At 52.6% G+C, this 22,858-nt stretch overlaps 1 protein-coding gene across 8 annotated transcripts in view; it reads left to right on the top strand.

Moving 5' to 3' along the window:
- Nucleotides 1–22,858, top strand: part of Arhgap23 (Rho GTPase activating protein 23) — an 88,618-nt gene that overhangs the window by 14,034 nt on the left and 51,726 nt on the right. The window contains exons 1-2 of one of the 8 annotated variants that reach the window (XM_074045910.1): nt 12,807–13,277; nt 14,917–15,067. The exons of 2 other annotated variants lie outside the window; for them this stretch is intronic. In XM_074045910.1, the coding sequence (XP_073902011.1) occupies nt 14,948–15,067 (120 nt within the window). In that variant the 5' untranslated portion in view covers nt 12,807–13,277; nt 14,917–14,947. Of the gene's footprint in view, nt 1–3,131; nt 3,299–12,806; nt 13,278–13,321; nt 15,068–22,858 lie in introns of those variants that run through there. 5 more of the 8 variants (XM_020159189.2, XM_074045911.1, XM_074045913.1 and 2 more) reach the window with 5 other exon arrangements.

The raw sequence follows: 22,858 nt of genomic DNA, 5'->3' as shown, positions 1-22,858 counted from the left end.
TCCTCTGACCCACTCTCCATTCTTGTCCCAACTGCTTGCCAGAGGGGACATGACACATCTCACTTCAAGTTTCTGTGCAAACCAGGCCAAAATCTCAGTGCCTGGGCCCAGTCACTCTACTGTCACATCCCGCCTGAGTTTCCTTTCTCATCCTTCCACACTTCCTGCCCACCAACCCACTGAAGCCTGCTTTCTCCCACCTCCTTGCCTTTGTCCACAATAAACCTTCTCCCTGGAGTGCCTTTCTTCCCATTCCCCCATCACCCCTGCTCCAGCCAGGAAGTGTCGAAGAGCTAAGAGGTACCTCCTGCAGGCAACCCTCTTGCCTCTCCAAGCTGCCATTGCTGATTCTCTGAGATCCCACTGTAGAGTCAGGATTCTCACTATAGAGGAGCTTGGCCATCTCTACATCCCCAAGGCAACCTAGCCTGCCCCCCTGCCCTCCCCTAGGCTCTTGAAGATGAAGGCCCCTGACAAACCTTTGTGAAAGAAGGAAGGTGACTGGGCTGGGAGAGGAGTTCTCAGTGTTCCCTGTGTGGGCGCTATTGCCCCAAACCCCAGAGAAACTGCCCATGGAGGAAAGGTCTTGGGGTGGACAGCAGGATGCAGAGAGTGAGACACAGATTCAGAGGGAGGGGACAGGGAGGCAGGAGGGACAGGAAGGAGAGGGGGGAAAAGGGCCCCCTGAGAAAGGGCTGGGCAGGATGGGGGTGCGGGTCAAGGTGCAGGAAGAGGAGGGAAGGGCAGCAGGGTGGGGGGAGAGCCACACTTTCTGGGAAGTGGGACTGGGTGGGGGAGGCATGTGAGTGCATTGTGGAGGGAGGAATTTGCCTGCCGGTCAGTGTGAGCTCATTTCCTCTCACTGCCTCCTGTAGGGTCTGAGGGCATCAGGCTCTGGAAAAAGTGAGCCAGGGGTACCTCAGGGGTCACCACCCTCCTCCCGGCCCCCCAGCCTCAGTTCAGTCTGCATGTCAGATGTCAACCCTCCCCTTACAGAGACAACCCTTTGTTATGGGAGGCAGGGACCCCTGTGCCAAGAGGCAACATGTCTTGGAACACTTCGAGGTACAGGGCAGAAAGAGGTAGGAACAGAGACCAAGTTGAAGAGTAAGCAAGAATATTTCAAGCAGGCTCATGCCTGTAATCCTAACTACACAGGAGGCAGAGATCAGGAGGATTGTGGTTTGAAGCCAGCCTAGACAAATAGTTCTTGAGACCCTATCTTGAAAATACCCAACACAAAATAGGGTTGGCAGAATGGCTCAAGTGGTAGAGCACCTGCCTAGCAAGTGTGGGGCTTTGAGTTCAAACCCCAGCACCCAGCACCAAAAAAAAAAAAAAAAAAAAAAAAATCCAAGCATTATGATGGCTTGCAGTTACAGAACAGGAAGGACTTTCTAGAAGAGGGGGATATTTCTGGCTGCACATGACCTTGATGAAAAGGGATGGAGAAGGAGGAGGAGTCATTAACTGCCCCTCCATCATTGTAAAAGAGAATTATTTTCTGTTGATTGTAGAAGACTTAAATTAAGCATATAATTCAAAATCCCATCCATGGGCTGGAGAAGTGGCTCAAGCAGTAAAGTGCCTGCCTAACAAGCATGAACCCCTGAGTTCAAATCCCAGTACTGCCAAAAGAAAAAAATAAAATTAAAATTAAAAACAAAATGAAACATCTGTATCTCCTTAAGGCTCGAAGAAGTAGAGATGGCCACTGGGGTCTGAGCCACTGCACCCTGCCAGGACCTGAGCTCCTGAACCTTGTCAAGGGTGCAAGCTGGGGGCTTAGGGCTGACCAGTTAGTGTTGAGGTGCTGATGGTGGGTCCAGTTGCAGAGTCAGTCCCTCTACTTTCATTGCCTGCCTTCTTCAAGTCTACTCTATTTCTCAAATGCCTCCATCTTCTTTTCCTCATAACCTGGGAAAAGGTACACAGGAACCTCTAAAACTGCAAGAAGGCCTACTTGGAAGGCAGAGACAGGAAGACTGAGGTTGGAAGCCAGCTTGAGGAAGAAGTTAGTGAGACCTTTCGCAAAGAACAAGTCAGGTGCCATAGTGCACCTCTGTAATCCCAGCAATATGGGAGGCAGAGGTAGCAGGGTTGTGGCCAGAGACCAGCCCAGGTAAAAGCAAGACCCTATGTGAAAAATAACTAAAGGAAAAAAGGGAACATTTGCTTTTCTGTGTTCAAACCCCAGAACTGCAAAAAAAATAAATAAAAATAAAAGACCTGCAAGAAGGCATAGGGAAGAGGTCAGCACGGGATGTAGAAAGCAAGGAGGAGGAAGAATGGGACAACAGAAAGAACTTTCCAGCACAATGAAGGGTAAAGAGACTGTTCCTCCCTGTACTGTCAGAGGATGAGTTGGAGGGATCCTACTTGGGGACAGGGAAATGAGAAGCTGGCTCAGCCCAGGGGTATCCCTTTGGGTCCAGCTCAGAGTAAAGCCAGGAGGGCTGGCTGTGGGGAGTTTCTCGCTAGCAGACCAATGCAAAACAGGTTGGTGAGGATCCAGAGGCCTAAGCCACAGGACTCACAGGAGATGGGGTCTGAAGGCCTGGCCATCTGCCAGACTCTGTCTTTTAATCTTGACTCCCTGCCACTGGAGACCCTGGGAGGGGGCTTCCCTAAACTGAGAAGCACCCCTTATCACCATATTGAGGCCCTTGTGCCTCAATTTTCATGAGTCCCCAAGCTTTGTCCCATCTTTTCCTCTCTTACATTCCAAGTCGCTTTATCTTGTCTCTGCTCTCCTTTCTGGGTCTCTGGGTCACTGTTTCTGTTCATCTCTGTTTGGCTGTTTCCCTTTGCCTCTCTTTTGGGCTGCTTCTGGGTTTGGTGCCCTTGTTCTCTTTCCTGGTGCTGGAACACCGTCTGTCTGGATGGCTCCTCTGGAGGCTGCCATACCTGCCTGCCCGAGACCTCCTCTTTGGACCAGGCTCAGTTTTGACCCCTGGTTCCACCACCTGCGCAGACCCCATCCTCACTCAGTATAGCAGACCTGGCTTTACCCTTGGATTTAGGGGTCTGGAGAAGCAGCGGGGCGCCCCATCGGGAGCGCAGGGAGTAGGAGGGGCGGGGTAGGGACACCCTGCGTTGGCCCCGCCCCGACCACGCCCCCCCCGGGTCTCTGCCTGCGACCCAAGCAGTGCCGGGGCCGCAGAGCTGTCGCTGCCACCCGATGAATGGAGTCGCCTTCTGCCTGGTCGGGATCCCGCCGCGCCCGGAGCCCCGGCCCCCCCAGGTGAGGGCGCTGGGCCAGAGGAGGGGCGGGCCGGGCGCGGCTGGGAGGCTACCGGTGGGTCGGGGTCACTGCACCTCGGCTCGAGGGCACGGCCGGGGGCGCGGGGCTCGGGCACCGCAGCGGGGAACTTGGGCTAGTGGCCAGCTGGGGAAGGGGCGGAAGGCGGGGCTCGCCCGGGACAGAGTCAGGAAAGAGGGAGTTAGGCAGGGGCCTGGATGGGCCAAGGTCTGCCCCAGCCGGGGCCACCCCCTGGGTGGCGGTGCCAGGCCCCCAGCGGCTGGGCAGCGGGGGCGGTAGGCCCGCGCCTTTTGTCCGGGTTTTTCAGGCGGGGCGCCTGCCGCCGTTTCCTCTACCCGAGTTTTCGTTTTCCGTTGGTGAGGCCCCGGCACAGCTGGAGGGAGAGGGAGTGGGGGAGGGGGTTCCCGGGGCGGGTCGTCCTCGGCCACGGTGGCCGGACACCCTGTCCCCGCACTACCCTTGCCCCTTGCAGGGTCGAGTCGCGCGACGGACTGCCAGGCTTGGGACCGCCGCCCCCGGGATGCTGGGGCAGAGACTATGGTCCTGGGATCACAACCCTGTAGGCGGGCTGCCCTCCCTTCTCTCCCGGCTGACTGTGGGTGGGTCTGCACAGGGTGCCAGGGGCATTACTCAGCGCTGGGCTGCTTTGCTTGGGTTCTTTCGTCTGCCAGCTGCTGAGGCTGGGGAGAGGCCAGCAGGGGCCTCCTGGCCCCCATCCCCCCAACAGGGCCAGTCCCCTACCTCCTCCAAGCTCTGCTGCCAGTTGTGCTCAAGCACCCCAGCACACAGTCGCATCTCAAGTTGAGCGGCCGAACGCTGTCAGGCCAGTAGTTCTACTGAGTTTGGAAAAGAAACTCGCTGGGGTCCAGGTTGGGGTCAAGGCCTCTTTCTCTTTTGACAGGGCACCACGCACCATTTAGGGCCCCCCCCCACCCCTTCCTCTTCAGCCCTCTCAGGGAGTTGACCCTGGGGGCGTGTGCTTTGCAAACTCTTTCCTACACTGCCCAGTTTCTCTGGAGCTGAATGTTACTCAGATCTCCCTCAGTCTGCATCTCTCTCCCCTTCTTACAAAGTGTGTTTCCTAATTATGAACTTGAAATTCAGGATGGACAGGGGATGGGGGTGGAGGTCATTAAGCATGAGTCCCTCAGATTCTCCCCCCACCAACAAGGCATACTTCATCTCTATCCCCTTACATCTCCACCCCCTCAGGGTGGCCCAGCTGGGGGTGGATGGCTTTTGATCCCACATGGTTTTCCCCTCTGCCAGGGTAACAGCCCCTTTCTCAAAAGTGGCCAGCTCTGCTGGGATGGGCTCATGGCATGCGATTTGAATCTCCATTATGTAACCAGTCATTTTGCCTCCAAACTCGGCCCAAAGGCCCCTAGTCCTGGCTGCTTCTTCCATTTGGCTCACAGTGTGGTTGGGTCTGTCCCCAGGTGGCTGGGAACTCCCAGGTCCTGTGTCCCAGAACAGACTCTGCCCTGTCTTTAGGAATAATAAGAGTGGTGGGCCCCCTCATGCAATGCTGGATTCAAGGACCTCAAACGCCCTGAGTGGGCAAGGGAGGTTATTAGCATCAGATTTTACGGAGGCTCTGGCCTGCTCATTGACATCCCCATGCCAGACCCTGAGTCTCCGGGTGTTAGTCAGGTACAAGGTTAAGTTTGAGGAGGAAAGTCATGGCTTTGTGCTACTATGGGGGTGGGGCAGGCTTGCGCAGTTTCCAGATGAAGTGGAAGAACACTAGACCTGGGGAATAGGCCTTGTGCAAGAGCAGCCTAGATGGGGGCCTTCTCTGTCCCCTCCTCAGGCCTGAACCCATGGCGAAGGTGTGCGGCATTGTTGGCATAGATGGGAGAGGGGAGAAGGAGAGGGCTGGTCACAGAGTAGGTAGCAGGTTGCTTCATTCTTCATTGCAGGGATGCTTTGAAGGACTTCTCCATGTGTAATGTTAAAAGACAGACTACAAATCAGGAGATTGGACTGACAGTGTGAGGGACAGGGTTTATACAGATCACCTCATTTCATCTTCATAGTATCACCATGAGGTGGGTACCATTATTGTCCCCATTTCACAGATGAGAACACTGAGGCACAGAGAACTAATAGCTTGGCCAAAATCTTATTGCTAGTAACTAGCAGAGCCAGGTTAGTGATCTGGCCATCCAGCTCCATGTTATGCCCTTGCTTCCCAGGATCTGCCTTGTCTTGTTTGGCTCACCCTGAGTCTGCCTCCATCTTAGATAGGCCCCAAATCAAGTCAGCCTCTTGCTGGATTGGAGCTCAGTCACTCATCCTGTTCTCGTCCTTGGGGGCAGTGAAGCCTCAGGTGTCCTGTATGGTTGCAGGGTGGGAATAGGATCAGGTGCCCCTCCAGCCTTCCCCACCCTGACCATGCCAGCTCACAGTGCCCAGGGTCTGGCTCCGTTGGTTGATGTTCTCCTTCCAAAGGTGCATCAGTCCTGCTCTGTTGGCTGTAGGGCTTCAAAGGTGAGGTATTGGCTTGGTCAGGAATTTGAACAAAGCCTGGTTTTATTTATCTTGCTCTGTCATCCTCCCAGACAGCACCATGAATAGGGCCTGCGGAGCTGGCACTGCCTTTCCCCAACCTCTCCTCCCCCCTTCAAACAACCTGCCTTCCGATCTAGGCCCCTGTGTCTTGTGAAATTGTGCCAGCTTGTCAGCAGGGCAGTGCCAGGCTGTACCAGGAGGGCATCTCCTTCCCAGTGGCCTCAGTGGGACATGAAGCAGAGATGGCCTTGGGATTGGATTTTGAAGCAAGTTTATAGCCCTTTGGGGGTAGGGTGTATTCATCACCTGTCAGAGTGGTCAAGACCAAAGGTGCCATCTTGTCCAACTTCCCATGCTACAGTGGGAAACTGATGCCAGACACTGCGCATGTCCCTCAGCCTGTAAGTGCAGACAATAACCTGGGTCTTCTGACCCTCAGGCTGCCAGGCCATGTCTCTCCCCCCATGGTTCTGTCCTTCATGTCCCCACCCCTCTGCCACATGCAGAGTTCTGGGATTGTGCCCTGAGAGGGAGAGGGGAGGGCAAGGAGGGGCATGAATAAGTAGACAATGTGTCCTGTTCATCTCTGTGTCCCCAGTGACCAGTACAGTGCCTGGCACAGAGCAGTTCTTCATAAATGTTTGTGAAGTGAAAGCCAGGGAACAGCCCTCCCCTGGTCTCCTGAGGTGTCCAGTGCCCAGCTCTTTCTTGGTACTGGTCCACCTATAGGTCAGTGTCTCCATCAACCAGGAGTTGTTTAAGGGAAAGAAAAAAACAATAATAGCAACTATGCCCATAGTGCTTGCCTCTGCCTATTACATTGTTGGCATCCCATTGGACAGATGAAGAAGCTGACTTCCTAAGTCATACACAAGTAAGTTGACCATGTTCTTAATCTTATTCTAATTGGTCCAAATGTGTTATGTTTTGTCTTCTTGCTCACAGAGCCTTGTGCCCAGCTGGCACCCTGAGAATGTTGATTGATTGATTGTGACTGAATTCATGAATGACATGACAGAGTATGGCACATCCACAGATTCCTATAATCTAACCCTTTGGAAGCAGTGGTTGGGGTCTTGGGAAGGTAGCTGGGAGGTGCTTCACTGTGTTTTCTGCACCAACAGTGCCTAAGCCAAATCTCGAGACAGAGGGAAAACTTGGTTATCTGCCCCTAAGGCTAGTGGGGATCACTGGGTACTTCCCCAGGCTCCTGGCTTCTCTTTTGCTCTCACTCATTCTCTTCCACCCCGAAAGTTCCAAGGGGGCAGTGCTGAGGGATGAGCATGTGGAAAAAGACTATAGGTTGAATCAAAAAATCCCGTTCTAGCTGGGCACACCTATAATCCTAGTTATTGGGGAGGTGGAGATCAGGAGGATCATAGTTCAAGGTAAGCCTGGGCAAAAAGTGAGACCCCATCTCAACCAATAAAAGACGGGCATGGTGGCATGTGCCTGCCATTCCAGCTACTATGGGAAATCTAAATAGGATGATCACAATCCAGGCTGGCACAGGCATAAAAGCAAGACCCTAGCTGGGCATCAGTACAGTAGCTCATGCTTGTAATCCTAGCTACTTGGGAGGTTGAGCTCAGGAAGATCGTGGTTCAAGGCAAATAGTTTGTGAAACCCCATTTCCAAAATAACCAGAGTAAAATAAACTGGAGGTGTGGCTCAAATGGTAGAGCACTTTCTTTGCAAGTGTGAAGCCCTGAGTTCAAACCCTAGTTTCACCAAAATAAAACAAAACAAGACCCTATTTGAAAAAAAAAACCAAATAGAGCTGGAGGCATGGCTCAAGTGGTAGAATGCTTGCCCTGAGTTCAAAACCCCAGTACCATCATGAAAAAGAAGCCTGTTCCTCCATCTCTTTTGCCTTGGTATGTTCACCTTAATGATTATCTTGTGGTGGAAGAGACATCTGTCCCTGTCAAGTTGGAGGGTGGCCTGAGTCTGGTTTGGGGCAGGGTCTGCCATAGTATCAATTCTTTTTTTTGTGTGTGTGGTACTGGGGTATGAACTCAAGACCTCACGCTTGCTAGGCATGCGGTCTTACCTCTTGAGCCACTCCGCCAGCCTCAATTCTTTTCTTTTCTTTTTTTAGTGCTGGGGATCAAACCCAGAGCTTTGTGTATGCTGAGCAAATGCTCTACCACTGAACTACATCCCACAATAACTATCAGTTCTTTATCCCTCTTGAGGAAAGGTGTTGAATTTCCAGCCAGCTTCAGTCCTAAACCATAGGCCCAGGGACATCTCCTCAAACTCCTCCAACCCTTATAGACCTGGGCAGGTGACCTCTTCCTTCCTGTTCTCCATTCCCTGGTTTGGATTAACATTAGCCAGTCAGTGTCCCTGGCCATACTTCATCTGCTTATTAAGGCTGCCAAGGAGCTGCTCAGACAAGATGGAAGGTGTGACAGATGCCATTTACTTCTAACCCAGCAGGCCAGCCATGAGGATGAGTGCCTGAGCTTGGCATGGTCCTTCAGGCACCTCAGGCCCCTTAGGCAAGAGCTCACTGTGGTGCATATATGACTACCCCTTATTCACTGTGTGGCCTTGGACAATTTAAATATTCAACCTCAGTTTTCTTATCCCTGAAATAATCTCTCAAAATTATTGAGAGGAGTTACCTCAATCAGTTACCTGAATGACTGTTGGTAATCTCAGTTATTGACGCTAACTATTATTAAACAAAATAATAACCAATGGATAGAGTGGTAGGCAAGCTCTCTACCACTTAGCCACAACCTGTCCCAAAGAACATATTTTTGGTTCAACATAAAGAACTCTTTATGTCAGAGTACTGTGAAGAGGAAGTAAGCTGCCTCTGGAGGTAATGAGGCCTCATCTCTGGAGGTGACAAGCCCAGGCTGGACAGTGACATAGACTAGAGAGAACTCAGGCACTGGGTGAGAAGTCAGTTCAGACTTCTGCTTGAGGGGGAGTCTCTGGGACCGGTCATTACAGACCTATTTCCTGGCTCCCAGCATGGGAGTCTGGAAAGTGAGGTAGACACTGGCCTCCTGGGAACACAGTAGTCCCCAAGGGGCAGCCTGGACCTCCTCCAGGGTTGGAAGGATGGGCATGGATCTAGTGGGTGGGAGAAGGTGAGAGGCCATTGCTTCTCCAGAGGATTTGGTGGCCAAGGGCCACTGGTCCTGAAATCATGGGTTCTGAAGCCAGTCCCAAGGCTGTGTCATCATCTGGGATGTCCAAGGGGTTTAGGTGTGTGGGGTGGGGAAAGTGGGAATTCACTGTCCCCCACCCCCAGCCTCTCCTGAACAAGGGGCCAGGACTACTCCTTGTGGCAAGGATTCTGGGTCTGTAAGGAGCGGAACTATGGAAAGAAAGCCTTCTTATGTCCAAGTGCATTTGGGGGCGTCTGGGGGTCGGGGGAACAGTGGGGCCTTTGTCCCCAAGCTGCCGGGAATCTGGCCGAGGAGCTGGCTCTGGGTCTGGCTGGGCCCTCTGCAAGCAGGTCCTCTTTGAAGTGACCCTTTCAAAGCTCAGCCTGAATCCCAGGGAGGAAACAACTCGGGCAGGCGGGGCAGAGGGGTGACAGAGACCCAGTGCTGGCCTCTGTGGTGCAGGCAGGGAGTAGGAGGCATATGGGGTAGAGGAATGTGGGAGATTGGGGGAACACATGGGAGACCTGTGGGAAGATAACCACCAGAGGTCTTAGTGCCAAATGGGGGTCAATGTAGGGAAGGGCAGAGTTTATTCTGGTCTGGTGCCTGGTTTCTATCAGTCTCCACTTTGATTTCTGTCTGACACAGGTCTCCTGAACTGGCAGTTTCTTCTTCCTTGGCAGAATCGGTTGGGAACATAGTGCTTGGAGACCATGGGAGGACAAGAATGGAGAACTGGGCCATCCCAGCTTTCCCTGTTCCTTGGAGTTCTGGGAAGGCTGAAGGAAAGGATGGCTGAGTGGAGACCCCCCTACCCTTCACCAGTTTCCCTTACCCTCCGTGTGAAGAAACTGGAGGATTCTGCAAAGGCGAGGGAGGGAAGGAGGAAAGAAGCCAAACAGAGAGGGCACATCTTCATGTATTTCAACTAGAGAATATTGAAGGCCAACCCTTCCTCTGTCTCCCCATTTCCCCCTAGGGGAAACTGAGGCCTAGAGAAAGAACAAGGCAAGGGGATGGAGTAGAAGGGACAGGAGAAGGAAGAATGGAAGGAAGAGAGAGGATGTGGGGTAGAAGTCTCTGTGCTCTGACCTGCTATGAGACCAGGAAGGGACAGTTTTCTGTGGGTCGGTTCCTGGGGTTCAAGGAGGAAGTGGGCTCTGGGGTTTGGATTGGACCGAACAGCGAACAGGGACCCCTTGGGCAGCCCAGATGGGCACCCTGCCCCAACCTGGTGCTGTTTTCTAGTTAAAGCCCCCATACCCATCTTTCCTTGCATTGTGACTCTGTAAAGTCATACACTGCATAATGACATTTTGGTCAACAAAGGATCCAGTATAAGTCAGTGGTCTCATGAGATTATATCACCTAGTGAAATCGTAGCAATTTTAGTTTGTCTTAGTACCTACCCCCCAATGTTCGCAGTGATAAATCACCCAGTGGTGCATTTCTTAGAACATATCCCCATCATTAAGTGATACATCACTGTCCTTGCTGTACTTGGTAAGAATCTTCTGGAAGTTGGCCCCTGGTTCCTCCCCTAGAGGAGGGAGCTGAGGCGGAGGAGCTGTGGGCCACTCTGGTGCTGCCTGTATCTTGCACTGGCATCTGCAGAACTGAGCCCTCATTAGCTCTAATAAGGCCTTGGCCCCGAACCCCTCCACCCTGTTGCACCTGGGGGAGCTGCGGGGGCAGCTGAGGGTGGACCCAGAGCCCAGGGAGGGGAATGTCTGCAGGAGGGGAGATAGGAAATAGGGGCCATGGGATTGGCTGGGGCTGCTGCTGAGAGGGAGAGCAGCTCCCTTCCTTCCCCTGTGGCTTTTGCCTCTTTTACTGGCTCGCAGAGGCCTTGGTTCCCCTCTTGCTAAGGAGAAGCTTATCTGAGAGGCCAGTCATGGCCTGGGGCTGCTGAGGACATTCCCAGGCAGGGCTGGCATAGAGTATCCCTCCTGCTTTCTCCCTGATTTCATCCTGGGGCAGCATGGGAGGCTCAGTCCTTGGGAAAAATCAGGCACTTTAAAGCAAAGTGGCCTCCAACCCAGGTGGTCATTACTATACGCTCTCCCTCCCTGCTCTCTGGATCTTGGGACCTGGATGAATAAGACACAGCTCTGCCCTCAAGGGGTTCCCTGTCTGCTTTTCCTACTGTGCAAAAGCCAGATAAAAGTCTCCACTGAGATTTTATAAACATAGCTTATGAGAGTTGCATCTCCCCTATCTGCCTGTCCAGAACACTCCTGTGGCCTCCCTGCTCAAGATATTAATGTAAAAAAGGTCCCATTTGATGGCAGACAGAGTCACGGCACAAACACAGGCTAGTGCCTTCCTATGATAGCACATGAGTGTGAATGTGATCACAAAGATGGTAGCTGGAGTTTAAAGATGGAGGGAGTCACTGAGTAGAATTGCCACAGGGATTGGTTTAAAACCAGTTGGTGACTAGATATGGTGGCACATGCCTGTAATCTTACTGCCAGCTACTTGGCAAAACCAGGAAGATCTCAGATTTGAGGCCCTGGGCCTGTCTCAGGCAAAGTTAGCAAGACCCTATCTCAAAAACAAAGTTAAAACAGAAAGACTGGGTATGTGACTCAAGTGTTAGAGTGCTTGCCTAGCATATGCAAGGCCTGGGCTTAATTCAAAGTCAAAAGCAAAAGCAAAATCCTAAAATAATTGGGGATACCACTAATCTCCTTTCATCTCCTCTTTCCAAACCTATTGTTAAGTCAAGGATCCCCCTTCCATTGAACCCAGGGTCTCATGCATACTAGGCGAGCACTCTACCACTGAGCAACACTCCCAGTCCTCAAGTTGAGAATTCTTTAGTACAATGCCTTCTGATGGATGTTCAAGGGCTGTCATGAGGTGATTGTGTATTTATGGATTCAAGAAGTGAGATCCTGATAGGATAAATAACATTACCCAAGATCACCCAGCATCCAGAGGTGATTGTGTATTTATGGATTCAAGAAGTGAGATCCTGATAGGATAAATAACATTACCCAAGATCACCCAGCATCCAAATTGAACAATAGGCCTTTCTGAATCTTAATCCTGTCCTTGTGGTCTGCTATATTCCCTGACAAGAAAGAGCCTGAGAGCTAGGTGCTGGTAGCTCATGCCTGTAATCCTAGCTACTTGGGAGGCTGAGATCAAGAGGAACCTGGTTCCAGGCCAGCCCAGACAAATAGTTCTTGAGACCCCCATCTCCAAAATAACCAGAGCAAAGTGGACTGGAAGCGTTGCTCAAGTGGTAGAGTGGCTGCTTTGTAAGTGCAAATCTCTGAGTTCAAACCCCAGTCCCACAAGAAAGAGAGAGAGACAGAAAGAGAGAATGCCTGGGAGGACACCATGCACCCCCCAAAAGTGGACCCTCCTCTTTTCAAGGCCCAGAGCTGAGCCTTGAAATCCAAGTAGAGATTGGCATAATGAAGGGGGGGGGTGTTGGATGTAGAGCATGGTTATGTTCTACTTCTGTGACTCTGCTGTGACTTGATGTACAGTCTGGGTTTCCTCTGGGGGACCCCAGGGCTCTATCAGTAAATGTGCCCTGATGCCCCACCTCTAAGGGGAGGAAGGCTTTACTGAGAAGGTAGGGCTTATTGAGACTTGGAAGATGAGTCCTGGGATGTCCCAGCAGAAGTTAGTAGTTTGTCCAAGGACATAAGGCTGCAAAGTGTGAATAAGGTGGGATTCAAATCCAGGTTCCGAATCCTGCTTAGGAACTTTTAAACTCTGTGTTCTGTGGCTCCTTTAATTGTTACGTCTGTCTCTTTCACCTTTATAAGATAAGGTTTTTTTTTTTTTTGTAGTACTAGAACTTGAACTCAGGGTTTTCTGAGCCACACTCCTAGCCCATTTTTGTTTTTGTTTATTTTTCAGATATGATCTTTGTTCCCAGAAGTGTGCTTCCTCAACCCATGCCCCATTTCAGGCCCCCTGTGCAAAACTCTCCTGGGCAGGGTGGAGTGGAGGCTGCAGAGAAAAGGGCCCACCTGGGCTGCTAGCCCAGACACACACTATTCATAGCTCTGGGGCTGGCGTACTTCGCATACTTGGCGCTCCTCACTTCTGGCTAGACTTCCTTGTCTCCTTTCTCTGCGTTCCCTTCCCCTCCCCTCTCTACCTGCTCTCCCACCTTTCTCCTCTCAGTCCTCCTCTAGGCTGGGCCTAGAGGGAGGAACTGGTAGTAATGAGCTGTGAGATGAGGTGGCAAGAGCTTGGGCTCTGCCAGCAGACAGAAGGACACACCTGGGCTGGAATCTGAGCTAACACTACTATGGGACCCTGACACATACCTGAGCATGCCAGTTGGGGAAGCTGTTTGGACACTGTCAAGCTGAGACCTGGAGGACAGGGAGTCTGTCAAGGTAGGATGGGGAGAGGAGAGGCAAGTATATTCCAGGGAGAGGGGACTGTGGATATGAAGGGCAAGTGCTATGTCTTGGGACAAGGGCTTGGCATATTTGATAGCCTATGAGAAGGACTGGTGCCTGCAGCATGGGCCACAGGAGTGACGCAGAGCTGTAGAGAGGACAGAGCAGCTTCCCTTGTCTTCCCACCCCTCATGTCCTTGTTCCAGAGCCCCATTTCTGGATACAGTTACCACTGAAGAAGGGATGGGGCTGCAAATAGATAAAAAAAATGCTAAAGTAGCCTCTGCCTTGGTAGACCTTTCTGGGGGGTGGGGTAGCCACCCTTGACTCTGTGGAGAGGCTCCTTTATCCCCCCAAATTCTGAATTAGTGTACTGAACCCCTACCCTGGGCCATATGCTTGGCCTACCACAAAACAGACATAGTTCTGGCCTCTTAGCACTCATAGCTGAGAGAAGATATTGGTCAAAATAGCCTCATAGTTGGGTGTCATGGCTCACACCTATAATCCTAGCTACTCAGGAGGTAGAGATCAGGAGGATCACAGTTTGAAGCCAGCCCTGGGCAAATAGTTTGCAAGATCCTATCTCAAAAATACTCAACACAAAAAGGGCTGGTGGGGGTGGCTCTGAGTAGGCCCTGAGTTCAAGCCCCAGTACCACACACACACAAAAAAGCCTCATAAATATATATATATCTGCACTTATGAGCAGGGACCTCACCTGGTCTGAGCCAGAGGAGGTGTGTCTGGGAAGCAACATTTTTTCTGAGTGCTCCAGGGTGGGTAGGAGTTAATCAGGTTGTGGGTTGGTGAGGCCAAGAGGGAGTTGGGGAAGAGAGAACAGCATTCCAGAAACAGCATGTGCAAAGGACTTGAAGCTAGAAGGGTGCCTGGTCATCACAGGAACTGGAAGGAGGCCAAGGTGGCTGGAGCACAGAGGAAGGGTGTGTAGTCAGTGTGGAGGCTGGAGGCCTGTCTCACAGGGCCTCGTGGTCAGAATCTTAGAATCTGGCCTATTGGTGGCTGGGTAGTGACAGAGCAGCCTGGAGCAGGTGGTACATGTGAAGTAGGTGGACTGGGGGGCATTTGGAAGGCAGAGTCCACCCTGATGATGGGATGTTGGCTGAGGTCAGCCACAACATCACCCATTTATCCATTCCCATAGTGCATTCCCACCAATTTCTGCCCTACCTTCATTTCATAGCTGAACAAATAAGAAAGCCTGTGTGACCTTGAGTGATGACCTTAAGGTCACATAGCCAGAAAAGGAGCAGAGCCAGTCCCAATGGTGAATGTGGCCCTTTTTCAATGCTGGGACAGTGGTCCCTCTCACCCACCTCCTGTCCCCTGTCCCTCTGTGCCTCCGGGGATGAGCCCAGCATTCCCTGCCTAGTTCAACCTAGGTGAGGGGCCAAGAAGTTGGGGTGGCGGGGATGGGGTAGCAGCACCTTTGTTTCAAGAGGCTGTTGTGCTGTCAGCACGTGCTGCTGCACAGAGGGCCTGGCACACCATAAGCACTCAACAAGTAGCCACTACTGTTGTGCCCGTTGTCGCATCCCCAAGCCTGGGCCAGGCCCACACTAAGGGAAGCGTCTGAACCTAAGATGTCGCCTCTGCCCTCTTCTGACCATAGAATCCAGCCTGGAAGCCATCCTAGCTCCCTCATGGACAGGGGCCTGGAGAGGCTGTTTGTCCCTGCAGAGCCACCATCCCTTCTGCCCTTCCAGCTGCCTCTGCTCATCACAGGCTGGACTAGAAAGAGCTCAGCTCAGGCAGGGCCATGTGTGAGTATGAAGGGGAATGTAGAGGTAACATGGGCGGGTTGGGCAGGGCTAGTGTGAGGGGGTGGGTGGTTTCAGGGGTGGGGCTGAGAGCCTCTCCCTGCAGGTAGCCTCATGTGCCCTGAGGGGACTTTCAGAATCTGCTAAAACCTGTCCTGGGAGGGGATGTGGACTCACCTTAACTAGGACTAAGCTCTCCCCTGAAAGAAAGCAGTGGGTGCACCTGTCACCTGTGGTCTGACCGACCAGGTGGTCAGACAATATGAAGAACTTCTGGAGGAGGGCGACCATCAGATGATTCATGTGATTTACATGTCTCTCTGACATGAGCTGTCCAGTGGGGAATGGATGTGATGACTTGGGAGCAGAGTCACTGCAGGCAGGCATTTCCTGCCTTGGAGAGTGACTGCTCTGGAATCATTCAGTTTGGTTTAAAGTGGGCTTTGGTCTCTTCAGTACTCCTGGACCAAAAGGAGACCCCAAGCCCTACACTGAGTCTGTCCTGCAGGGGAGTGTCTTCTTCTCTGTGTGCGCAGGAAGAATGGGGTGGTTCCTGGGTGTAGCTGGGTCTGGAGAGTGCCATGGGGGTGGGTTGCAAGTTGCAGGAAGCAGGGAATGAGGACACCCTGCCTCTCTGCTCCAAGGGAGACAAGGCAGATGAGCCAGAGCTGGGCCAGCAGGGGGCTCTGCTGCCCGCAGACCTGCCCTCCCAGCTGCCAACTCTGGCTGCCTTCCAACACTGCACCCTGCAGTGTGTGTTTAGGTGCAGTTTCCTTGGAGCATCCCAGGACAGGGACATGTCTGTGGGTACACCCAGTGTGTGTGTTACAGATGGTGCACAAACTCATGGGGTTTTAAACAGAGTGTGTTTGAAACTGTGTGCTCAGCAGGGTTGGGTCTTCAAGCAGGAGCCCCGCCCCCCATACTGAGCCAGGCTTCTGACAAGTACATCCACTGTCCAGTTTCTGAGGGATGGGTGGTGTCCCCTCTCCCACTCCCAAGTCAATAGCAACAACCTTCTGTGTGCAGGGTGCAGAGGCCCTGGCAGCCTGGCAGCCCCTTTGTGAAAGGATTCCTAGAATCCCAAAGATGATAATTGGGGCCCTGAAAAGGTGTGGACTGAGAGATGGGAGCTACAGGTCCTCCGAGCAGGAGATGCCCAGTTATCCTGGGCAACCTCTGTAAGCAGGACTTGCTCCCGGGTACCAAGGGGAGACCTGCACATTTGTTCCATGTTCTTTCAACCATTTTTCCGTTTGTGTTTGAATTTTGACTTTGCCAAATGTTTTCATTGTTGTCAAATACATAGTATAAAAGTAACTATTTTAACCATTTTTAAGTGCACAGCTCTGTGGTGTAAGTACATTCACATTGTTATGCAGCTATTATCACCCTCGTCTTCAGCACTTTCTCATCTTCCCCAAATGACAGTCCATGCCCATTAAACAGTAACTTTGCATTCTCCCCTTTTCCAGTCCCTGGCAACCACCATTCTACCTTCTGTCTCTTTGAATCTTTAGTGTGTCATATAAATGGAATAGTATATTTGTCCTTTTGTGGCTGATTTATTTTACTTAGTATGATGTCTTTTAAGGTGAACTCAGGGACTACACCTTAAGGCACTCCACCAGCCCCTCCTTTTTTTTTTTTGTGAAGGTTTTTTTGAGATAGGGCCTCATGAACTCTATGTCTGGGTTGTCTTTGAATGGCGATCCTCCTGATCGCTGTCTCCTGAGTAGCTAGGATTACAGACATGTGCCACTGGTGCCCAGATAGCATGATGTCTTTAAGTTTCATTAGTGTTGAAGCCTGGGTCAGAATTTCATTCCTTTTTAAGGCTGAATAACGTTCCACTATATGGATATACACATTTCTAATACACGTGTATTTGTTTGTCCCAGGTGTAGATGGGCACTTGGGCTGCTTTATACCTCTTGATTATTACGAGTAACACTACTGTGAACAAATAGTTCCTACTTTCTCTTGTTTTGAGTATATAACCAGAAGTGGAATTGCTGGATCATATAGTAAATCTGTATTTAATTTTTTGCAGAATCCACAAAAAATTCTCATAGCACCTGCACTATGGTGTACTTCCATCAGAAGGGCACAAAGATTTTAGTTTCCCCACGTCATCACCATCCACAAATAATCTTTGAGAACCTAGACAAGGTACACAATTAAGCAGGGAAGATCCATTTCTGAAAATCTAATAGCCCTTATTCTTAGTCCGGTAGGGGACACTGAGGCCATGCCTTAGAGCAGTCACAGTCTCCTATCTGGGGGAAAGACATGGGCCATGCCCTCTGGGTAATCCTAGATTGATGTGGGATTTTGCCTTTTCTCTCAGGGTCGGGAGCTCCTGGTCTGATGGGCAGGCATAGCCTTTTCCCATTGGGAAGCCTCCTGACAGCCCAGAGCCTGGAAAGGTTACATGGAGGGCCTCAGACCTCCCAGGGACTACTGGGTGGAGGAGACCCAGGGTGGAGGGGTTCTGCCTAAGGCCCTGTCCCACGCTGCCTGCGGTTGCCTGGGTAATGGCCCTGGTGTTTGTTTTGTGGCTGGCTCCAGGCTCAACCTCTTCTGAAAGTGCTCATTTCCCACTCTGAGCAAAGATGCTCCACTTTTGTTTCCCCTCCCTTGGCGTCCCTGAGGCGGGCACCAGCCCTCCTGGTGGGTGGAGGTCCTGCCAGCCTGGCACCTTTGCCATGCTCCTTGCCTGCTAGGAGAAGCCTCATCCAGGGGTCTTATGTGGCCCATCCCTTCGCCCTCCCAGAGGGCCTACAAGCCAGGGCTCTGGGCTTGTCAAAGTTTTGCCATGGAAGTGGAGCTCCTGAGACTTCCTTCAGCCTGGGGCTAGTGGTGGGAGCGAGGCGGGGGTGATGCTCATTCCAGTGAGTTTGCCTGGCTCTGTGAGTGTCTGCATGTGTCTGTTCTGTGCATATTTGGGCAAGTGTCTGTATGCCTGAATGTAAGTTTGACTGAGTGTGAAAGAGTGACCATTCCAAGGCAATCAAAACAACTTGTACCTCATCAAACCCCCTACTGTGTGCTCTGGGCCTATGCAGGACCTTTTTTCTTAGTGATATTAGGGCTTGAACTCAGGGCGTCACACTTGCTGGGCAGGTGCTCTACCACCTGCCACACCTCCAGTGGTTTAGTTATTTTTTAAATAGGGACTCACATTTTTGCTCTGGCTAGTCTGTTTTTTTTTTTTTTTTTTGTGATGGGTATTTTCAAGATAGGGTCTCACAAACTATTTGCCAGGGCTGGCTTCAAACCACTCTCCTCCTGATCTCTGCCTCCTGAGTAGCTAGGGTTATAGGCATGCACCCAGGGTGTTTGTTTTGTTTTATTTTGTGGTATTGGGGGTTGAACTCAGGACCCTCATGTGCTCTGGCCGTTCTGGATCACAATCCTATTTATGTTTCCCAGTAGCTGGGATGACAGGCGTGCCACCACACCCAGCTAAGACCTTCTTTAATTGATTTAATCCTCCCAATGACCTTTAAGGTGTAGAAGTTCTTGTTGTCCCCATTTTACTGGTGAGGAGCCAAGGCTCAAAGAGGTTGGGTAACTCACTGGGGTCGCATAGCTCAGTGATAAAAACAGGACTCAGACCCAGGGATTCTGGCCTCAAGAGGGTTTCAGAGCCTATGTCCTGTTTGGATTGTCCCCAGATGGTGGTGGGATGACTGGCATCTCATGTGCTGCCTCTCCTGTCCCAGCCTTCCTTGGCTCTGGCTCAGTTGGAGGAACAGAGAGTGGTATCTCATCCCAACCCAGGGCAGAGTAGCCCTAGAAGGAGAGAGCATAGGGTCTGGGGAGACCACTGAACCACCTCCATCTGCTGCAGGGCCCCCAAGCTCCCAGTGATATGGGTTGAATTCACATGGAGAGTGCTGGGAGTGCAGGCTTGCTTGGCTGGCCTGTCAACTTGGCCTGTTGGGGCATGTCAGGTGGGGGCCTCTGTACCAGCAGTGCTGGGAACCAGGCATCTGAATGGGGCTAAAGGGTGGAGGAGGCACAGAAGGCGGCTGCCTGTAAGGGAGGAGACTGGAGCAGGGGTCAGAGGCGTGGGCTGGAGGACATGCGCTGGGTATTGCATTGCCTGCATGCCTGAGATGGCCATGCTGGGGGTGGATTTTCTGTCGTGTGTGAGCTGTGGGGTGGTATAGGTGGGTGTTTGGTGGTGTGTGGGACCAGATACAGCTTCATAAATGCTGGATGATTCTTTTGGAACAGGAGTATTGTTGATCACCTTGTAGTTTGGGGCATACGTTCTGAGGAGGTGTTGAGCAAGCCAGAGGAAGGAAAAGCAAGCTGACTGTCCTTGAGCCCCTCTCTCTCATTTCCTGAGCCACACACCCTGTAGCAGTATCAGTGTCACTCTTTCTGAAATCCCTGACCCTTGGGCTTCAGGACTTCTCTCCTCCCCTTCCCCAGTTCCTTGTGGCCAGGCTCTGGCTCTGAAGGCTTCTGAGGGCTAAGCTGAGAGCCTCTGCCCTCTCCCCAACACTGTCCCTCTCAGAGGCCAGGGCCCCTGATGACTTGTCAGGGCTCTCTTGGTATGTGGGGATCTCCATTGGTGGAGGTGAAAGCACTGACTAGGCTTGAATCTGGAACTTAGGGACCTCCCCCTACCCCCCACCAAAGGCATTGGAGCTGGGAGACCCTCCTGAAAGAACCGTGGAGTTCTGGTGGCAGAGACTGTTTATGTTATGGGACCCTTCAAGGGGTCCCAGTTCTGCATCTCTGGTCCTAGTTCCTGGCCCACAGCCCTACTCCAGTGGTTGAATGGATAAGGGAGAGGGTGATTCAAAGAGATCTGGATGAGGGCTCAGAACCCTGAGATCTGGTCCCAGCTTTATAACAATGACACCTTTAACCAGACCCTGGTCCTCTGTGAGTCTTAGTTTCTGTAACCAAAAAATGGGTATTAAGAACAATCCCTGGATATCCAAGTCTTAAGGAAGAGTCACATGAGAGCAAGTGAAAGTGCATTCAAGCATTCAAGGATAGTTATCTCTGGGGAAGAAGGATACCCTCCCTTTGGGGGTACACCCTCTGTGCCCCTCCCCAGGGACCCTTAGGAAGGTAGGTTGAGTGGATTTTCCAAGCTGGTCAAACTAGAGGGGAGTGGGAGGGGCTGCTCAGTGGGGTAATTCCTGCTGTGGGGGGAGGAAGCCAGGCAGGGTGTGGGGGGAGGACTCACTGGGCAGGAAGGCCTGGAATAGAATCTCAGCAACGCCTGGTATTTCCCAGCCCTTGACCCCCTCCCCCACTGCCTCTGGGGTCCACCCCACATTCCTTTCCCAGAGGAAATGAGGGGAGGTAGCAGGCTCCCCAGGCCCAGAGGATCATTTATTCAATCTATGTACAATCTTTGAGGTTCTACGATACATAACCCCTCTTGAGTAAGTCCCTGCTGGGGCAGCTGGGTGAGGGTGGGGAGATGTGGGAGGGGTCTGTTACTTTCTCTGCCTTGCTGCCCCTGCCAGCTTAGAGGGCGGGAAGTGGACATTGGAGACTGCTGGTCTCTTTTAAGGTCTCCAAAGTCCTGGACACAGAAATACCAGTCCCCATCACTACCTGTCCCCTCCCTGCAGCCCAAAGAATCCTCCGAAGTCTTGATCTGGCACACAGCAGCACCTGTTGGCCATGAGAGACTCGGGGGCATGAGAGTAGACAGTCCTCCATTTTCTCAGATCCAGGGCCTGGACTGGCAACAAGAGGAAAGGCAATTAGGCAGCTGGAAGGACTTACTGGCCGCTTGCCGGGAAAGCCGACCAGACTGAGAGCTGCAGGCATCCTCACAGCCTCTGTCCTCCACTTAGGGCCCCATTCAGTATGGTTGAAGACATCTTGGTGGTGCTTCTAGCTGGTCTGTGAGGGTTTTGACCTTTGAGGTGGGGGTGCAGGGTTGACAAGCAGGCACAGTGCTGGAATTGGTCAGACCCAGAACTCTTGTTTTTTTTTTTTACTGATTGAGGGACAGGGAGAGGGTGCGGATGGAGATGCAATCCCTTGTCCCTGACTGCCCTGCTGTCCCTGACTGCAGTCCTTTCCCACTCTTCCCCTAAGTCCTCCTGACTCAGCTTATGGCAGCCTTGCTCTTCCCGTCGGGCTTCCGCAGCGTGGGGGTGGGAGTCCAGCTCCTGCACGAGCCCACTAGTGGCAAACAGGAAACAGAAGAACAAAACTGCTCCCTGGTTGACACTACGCCTGGGCCTCACCCTCACCCTTCCTCCTCTCTCCCTTTCCTCCCTCAATCCTGCTCCCCCTCCCAGTCTGTTCCATTCCTTTCCTCCTCCACCTCCCCTCCTCTTTCTGAATCAAGTACCTCTCCCATGGGCCACCTTCCCTAGCTAGGGACAGTGGAGTGGATGACAGGGGCTCCCTCCGCTCTTAAGATGCCTTCTAGACTCCTAGATTTGGGGGCAGAGTTAGGTTACAACTGCTGCCTCCCTCCCCCTTGCTGGCTAGTAGGATCTGGGGATAAGATCCAAAGTTGGAATGAGGGGCTCTGGGTTTGGTATCCCAGTGCTGCCATGACAAGCTGGGTGCCCTTGGGCCTTAGTTTCCTTCTGTTAGGCCATAGTCACAGTCCTGGGCCAGTGAGTGGCTGTAGTGACAAGTGCATTGTTTGTCAACACACAGTCAAGTGATTTTGGAATGGTGCTGGTGATTACACATCCACTAGCCAAGGTGGATAGGGGAAGGGGCCCAGGAAAAGAGAGCCAGGAAGAGGGGAGGAGGGCAAGTTCTGGCCTCTGGGCTTCCTGTCTGACTCACATTCAGAAGGTAGAGTAGGGGCCAGCTTGGAGCTGACTGTCAGCTTGGTGGTGGCCCCTCTACTTGAGCTAATGGGCAAGGGGTCCTAATGAAGAGAGACAGACACATTTCCTCATGGGGGTGGCGTGTGGGGACTCCATCTTAGGGAGTATCTTATCACTCTGATATGGGGGGCTCAGAGTGGGCACTGTGCTCTCTGCTGACCACTGAGAGACCTGAGGGCACATGGCAGTGATGCATGAAAAGCACGTGCTGGCCAGGGGGTACCTGTTGCCAGTCTGCCTTTGTGGGGTTGTGGTGTCTCTGGAATCTGTAGGGGCCTGGTGTACTTTCAGCATCATGGGGAATGTGCTTGCTGCAAGTGTGTGTCTGTGGAGTTCTTGACTGTATATGCCTGAAAGGTGTCTGGTGTGTGTGTGTGTGTGTGTAAATGTGATTGATTATATGTGAGGGATTGGTGTGTTTGTGTATTTCTGTGGGGTGTGTGGACCAGGATAAGTGTGTGCGGCTAGGAGGGTGTGGGGTGGACGGTATGTTTTGGTATGTGCAGCTCTATGAGGCACATGCAATGCGGGTGGGGTTGAAGCTGATGTGAGTACGTATACGGGAAAGGTACGGACCCCTACAGTATTAGTGTATAGGGACATGTGAGTGTGTGGGATGGGGCGGCCTCGCACTGGGCGGCCCCTGTACGAGGCCGCCCCGGAGGGGGAGGCGTCTGCCCCGCGCGACTCGCCGGCGTGTCCCAGCTCCGGCGCCTTCAGCTGGGCGGCGCGGGAGGCGCGGCGCCGCTCCAGCAGTCCTGCCACCGTCTGCGCGGGCCGTCCGTCCCCTCGGGGCCCCTGGGCCCCGGGCCCGCGGCTCCGGGGGGCGGGCGGGGACCCACGGGGTCCATTTGCCGCCCGAGGGGCCGAGGACACCGCCTGTTGCGCGCAGAGCATTGACCGCTGTGCCCCGCGCGGCGCGCCCAGCTCCGGAACCCAGGCCCTGTGCGCGCTG

This window comes from Castor canadensis, chromosome 11 (genome assembly GCF_047511655.1).
Source record: "Castor canadensis chromosome 11, mCasCan1.hap1v2, whole genome shotgun sequence".
Classification (NCBI taxonomy): Eukaryota; Metazoa; Chordata; class Mammalia; order Rodentia; family Castoridae; genus Castor; species Castor canadensis.
This window is presented reverse-complemented; position numbering and strand designations above follow the sequence as displayed.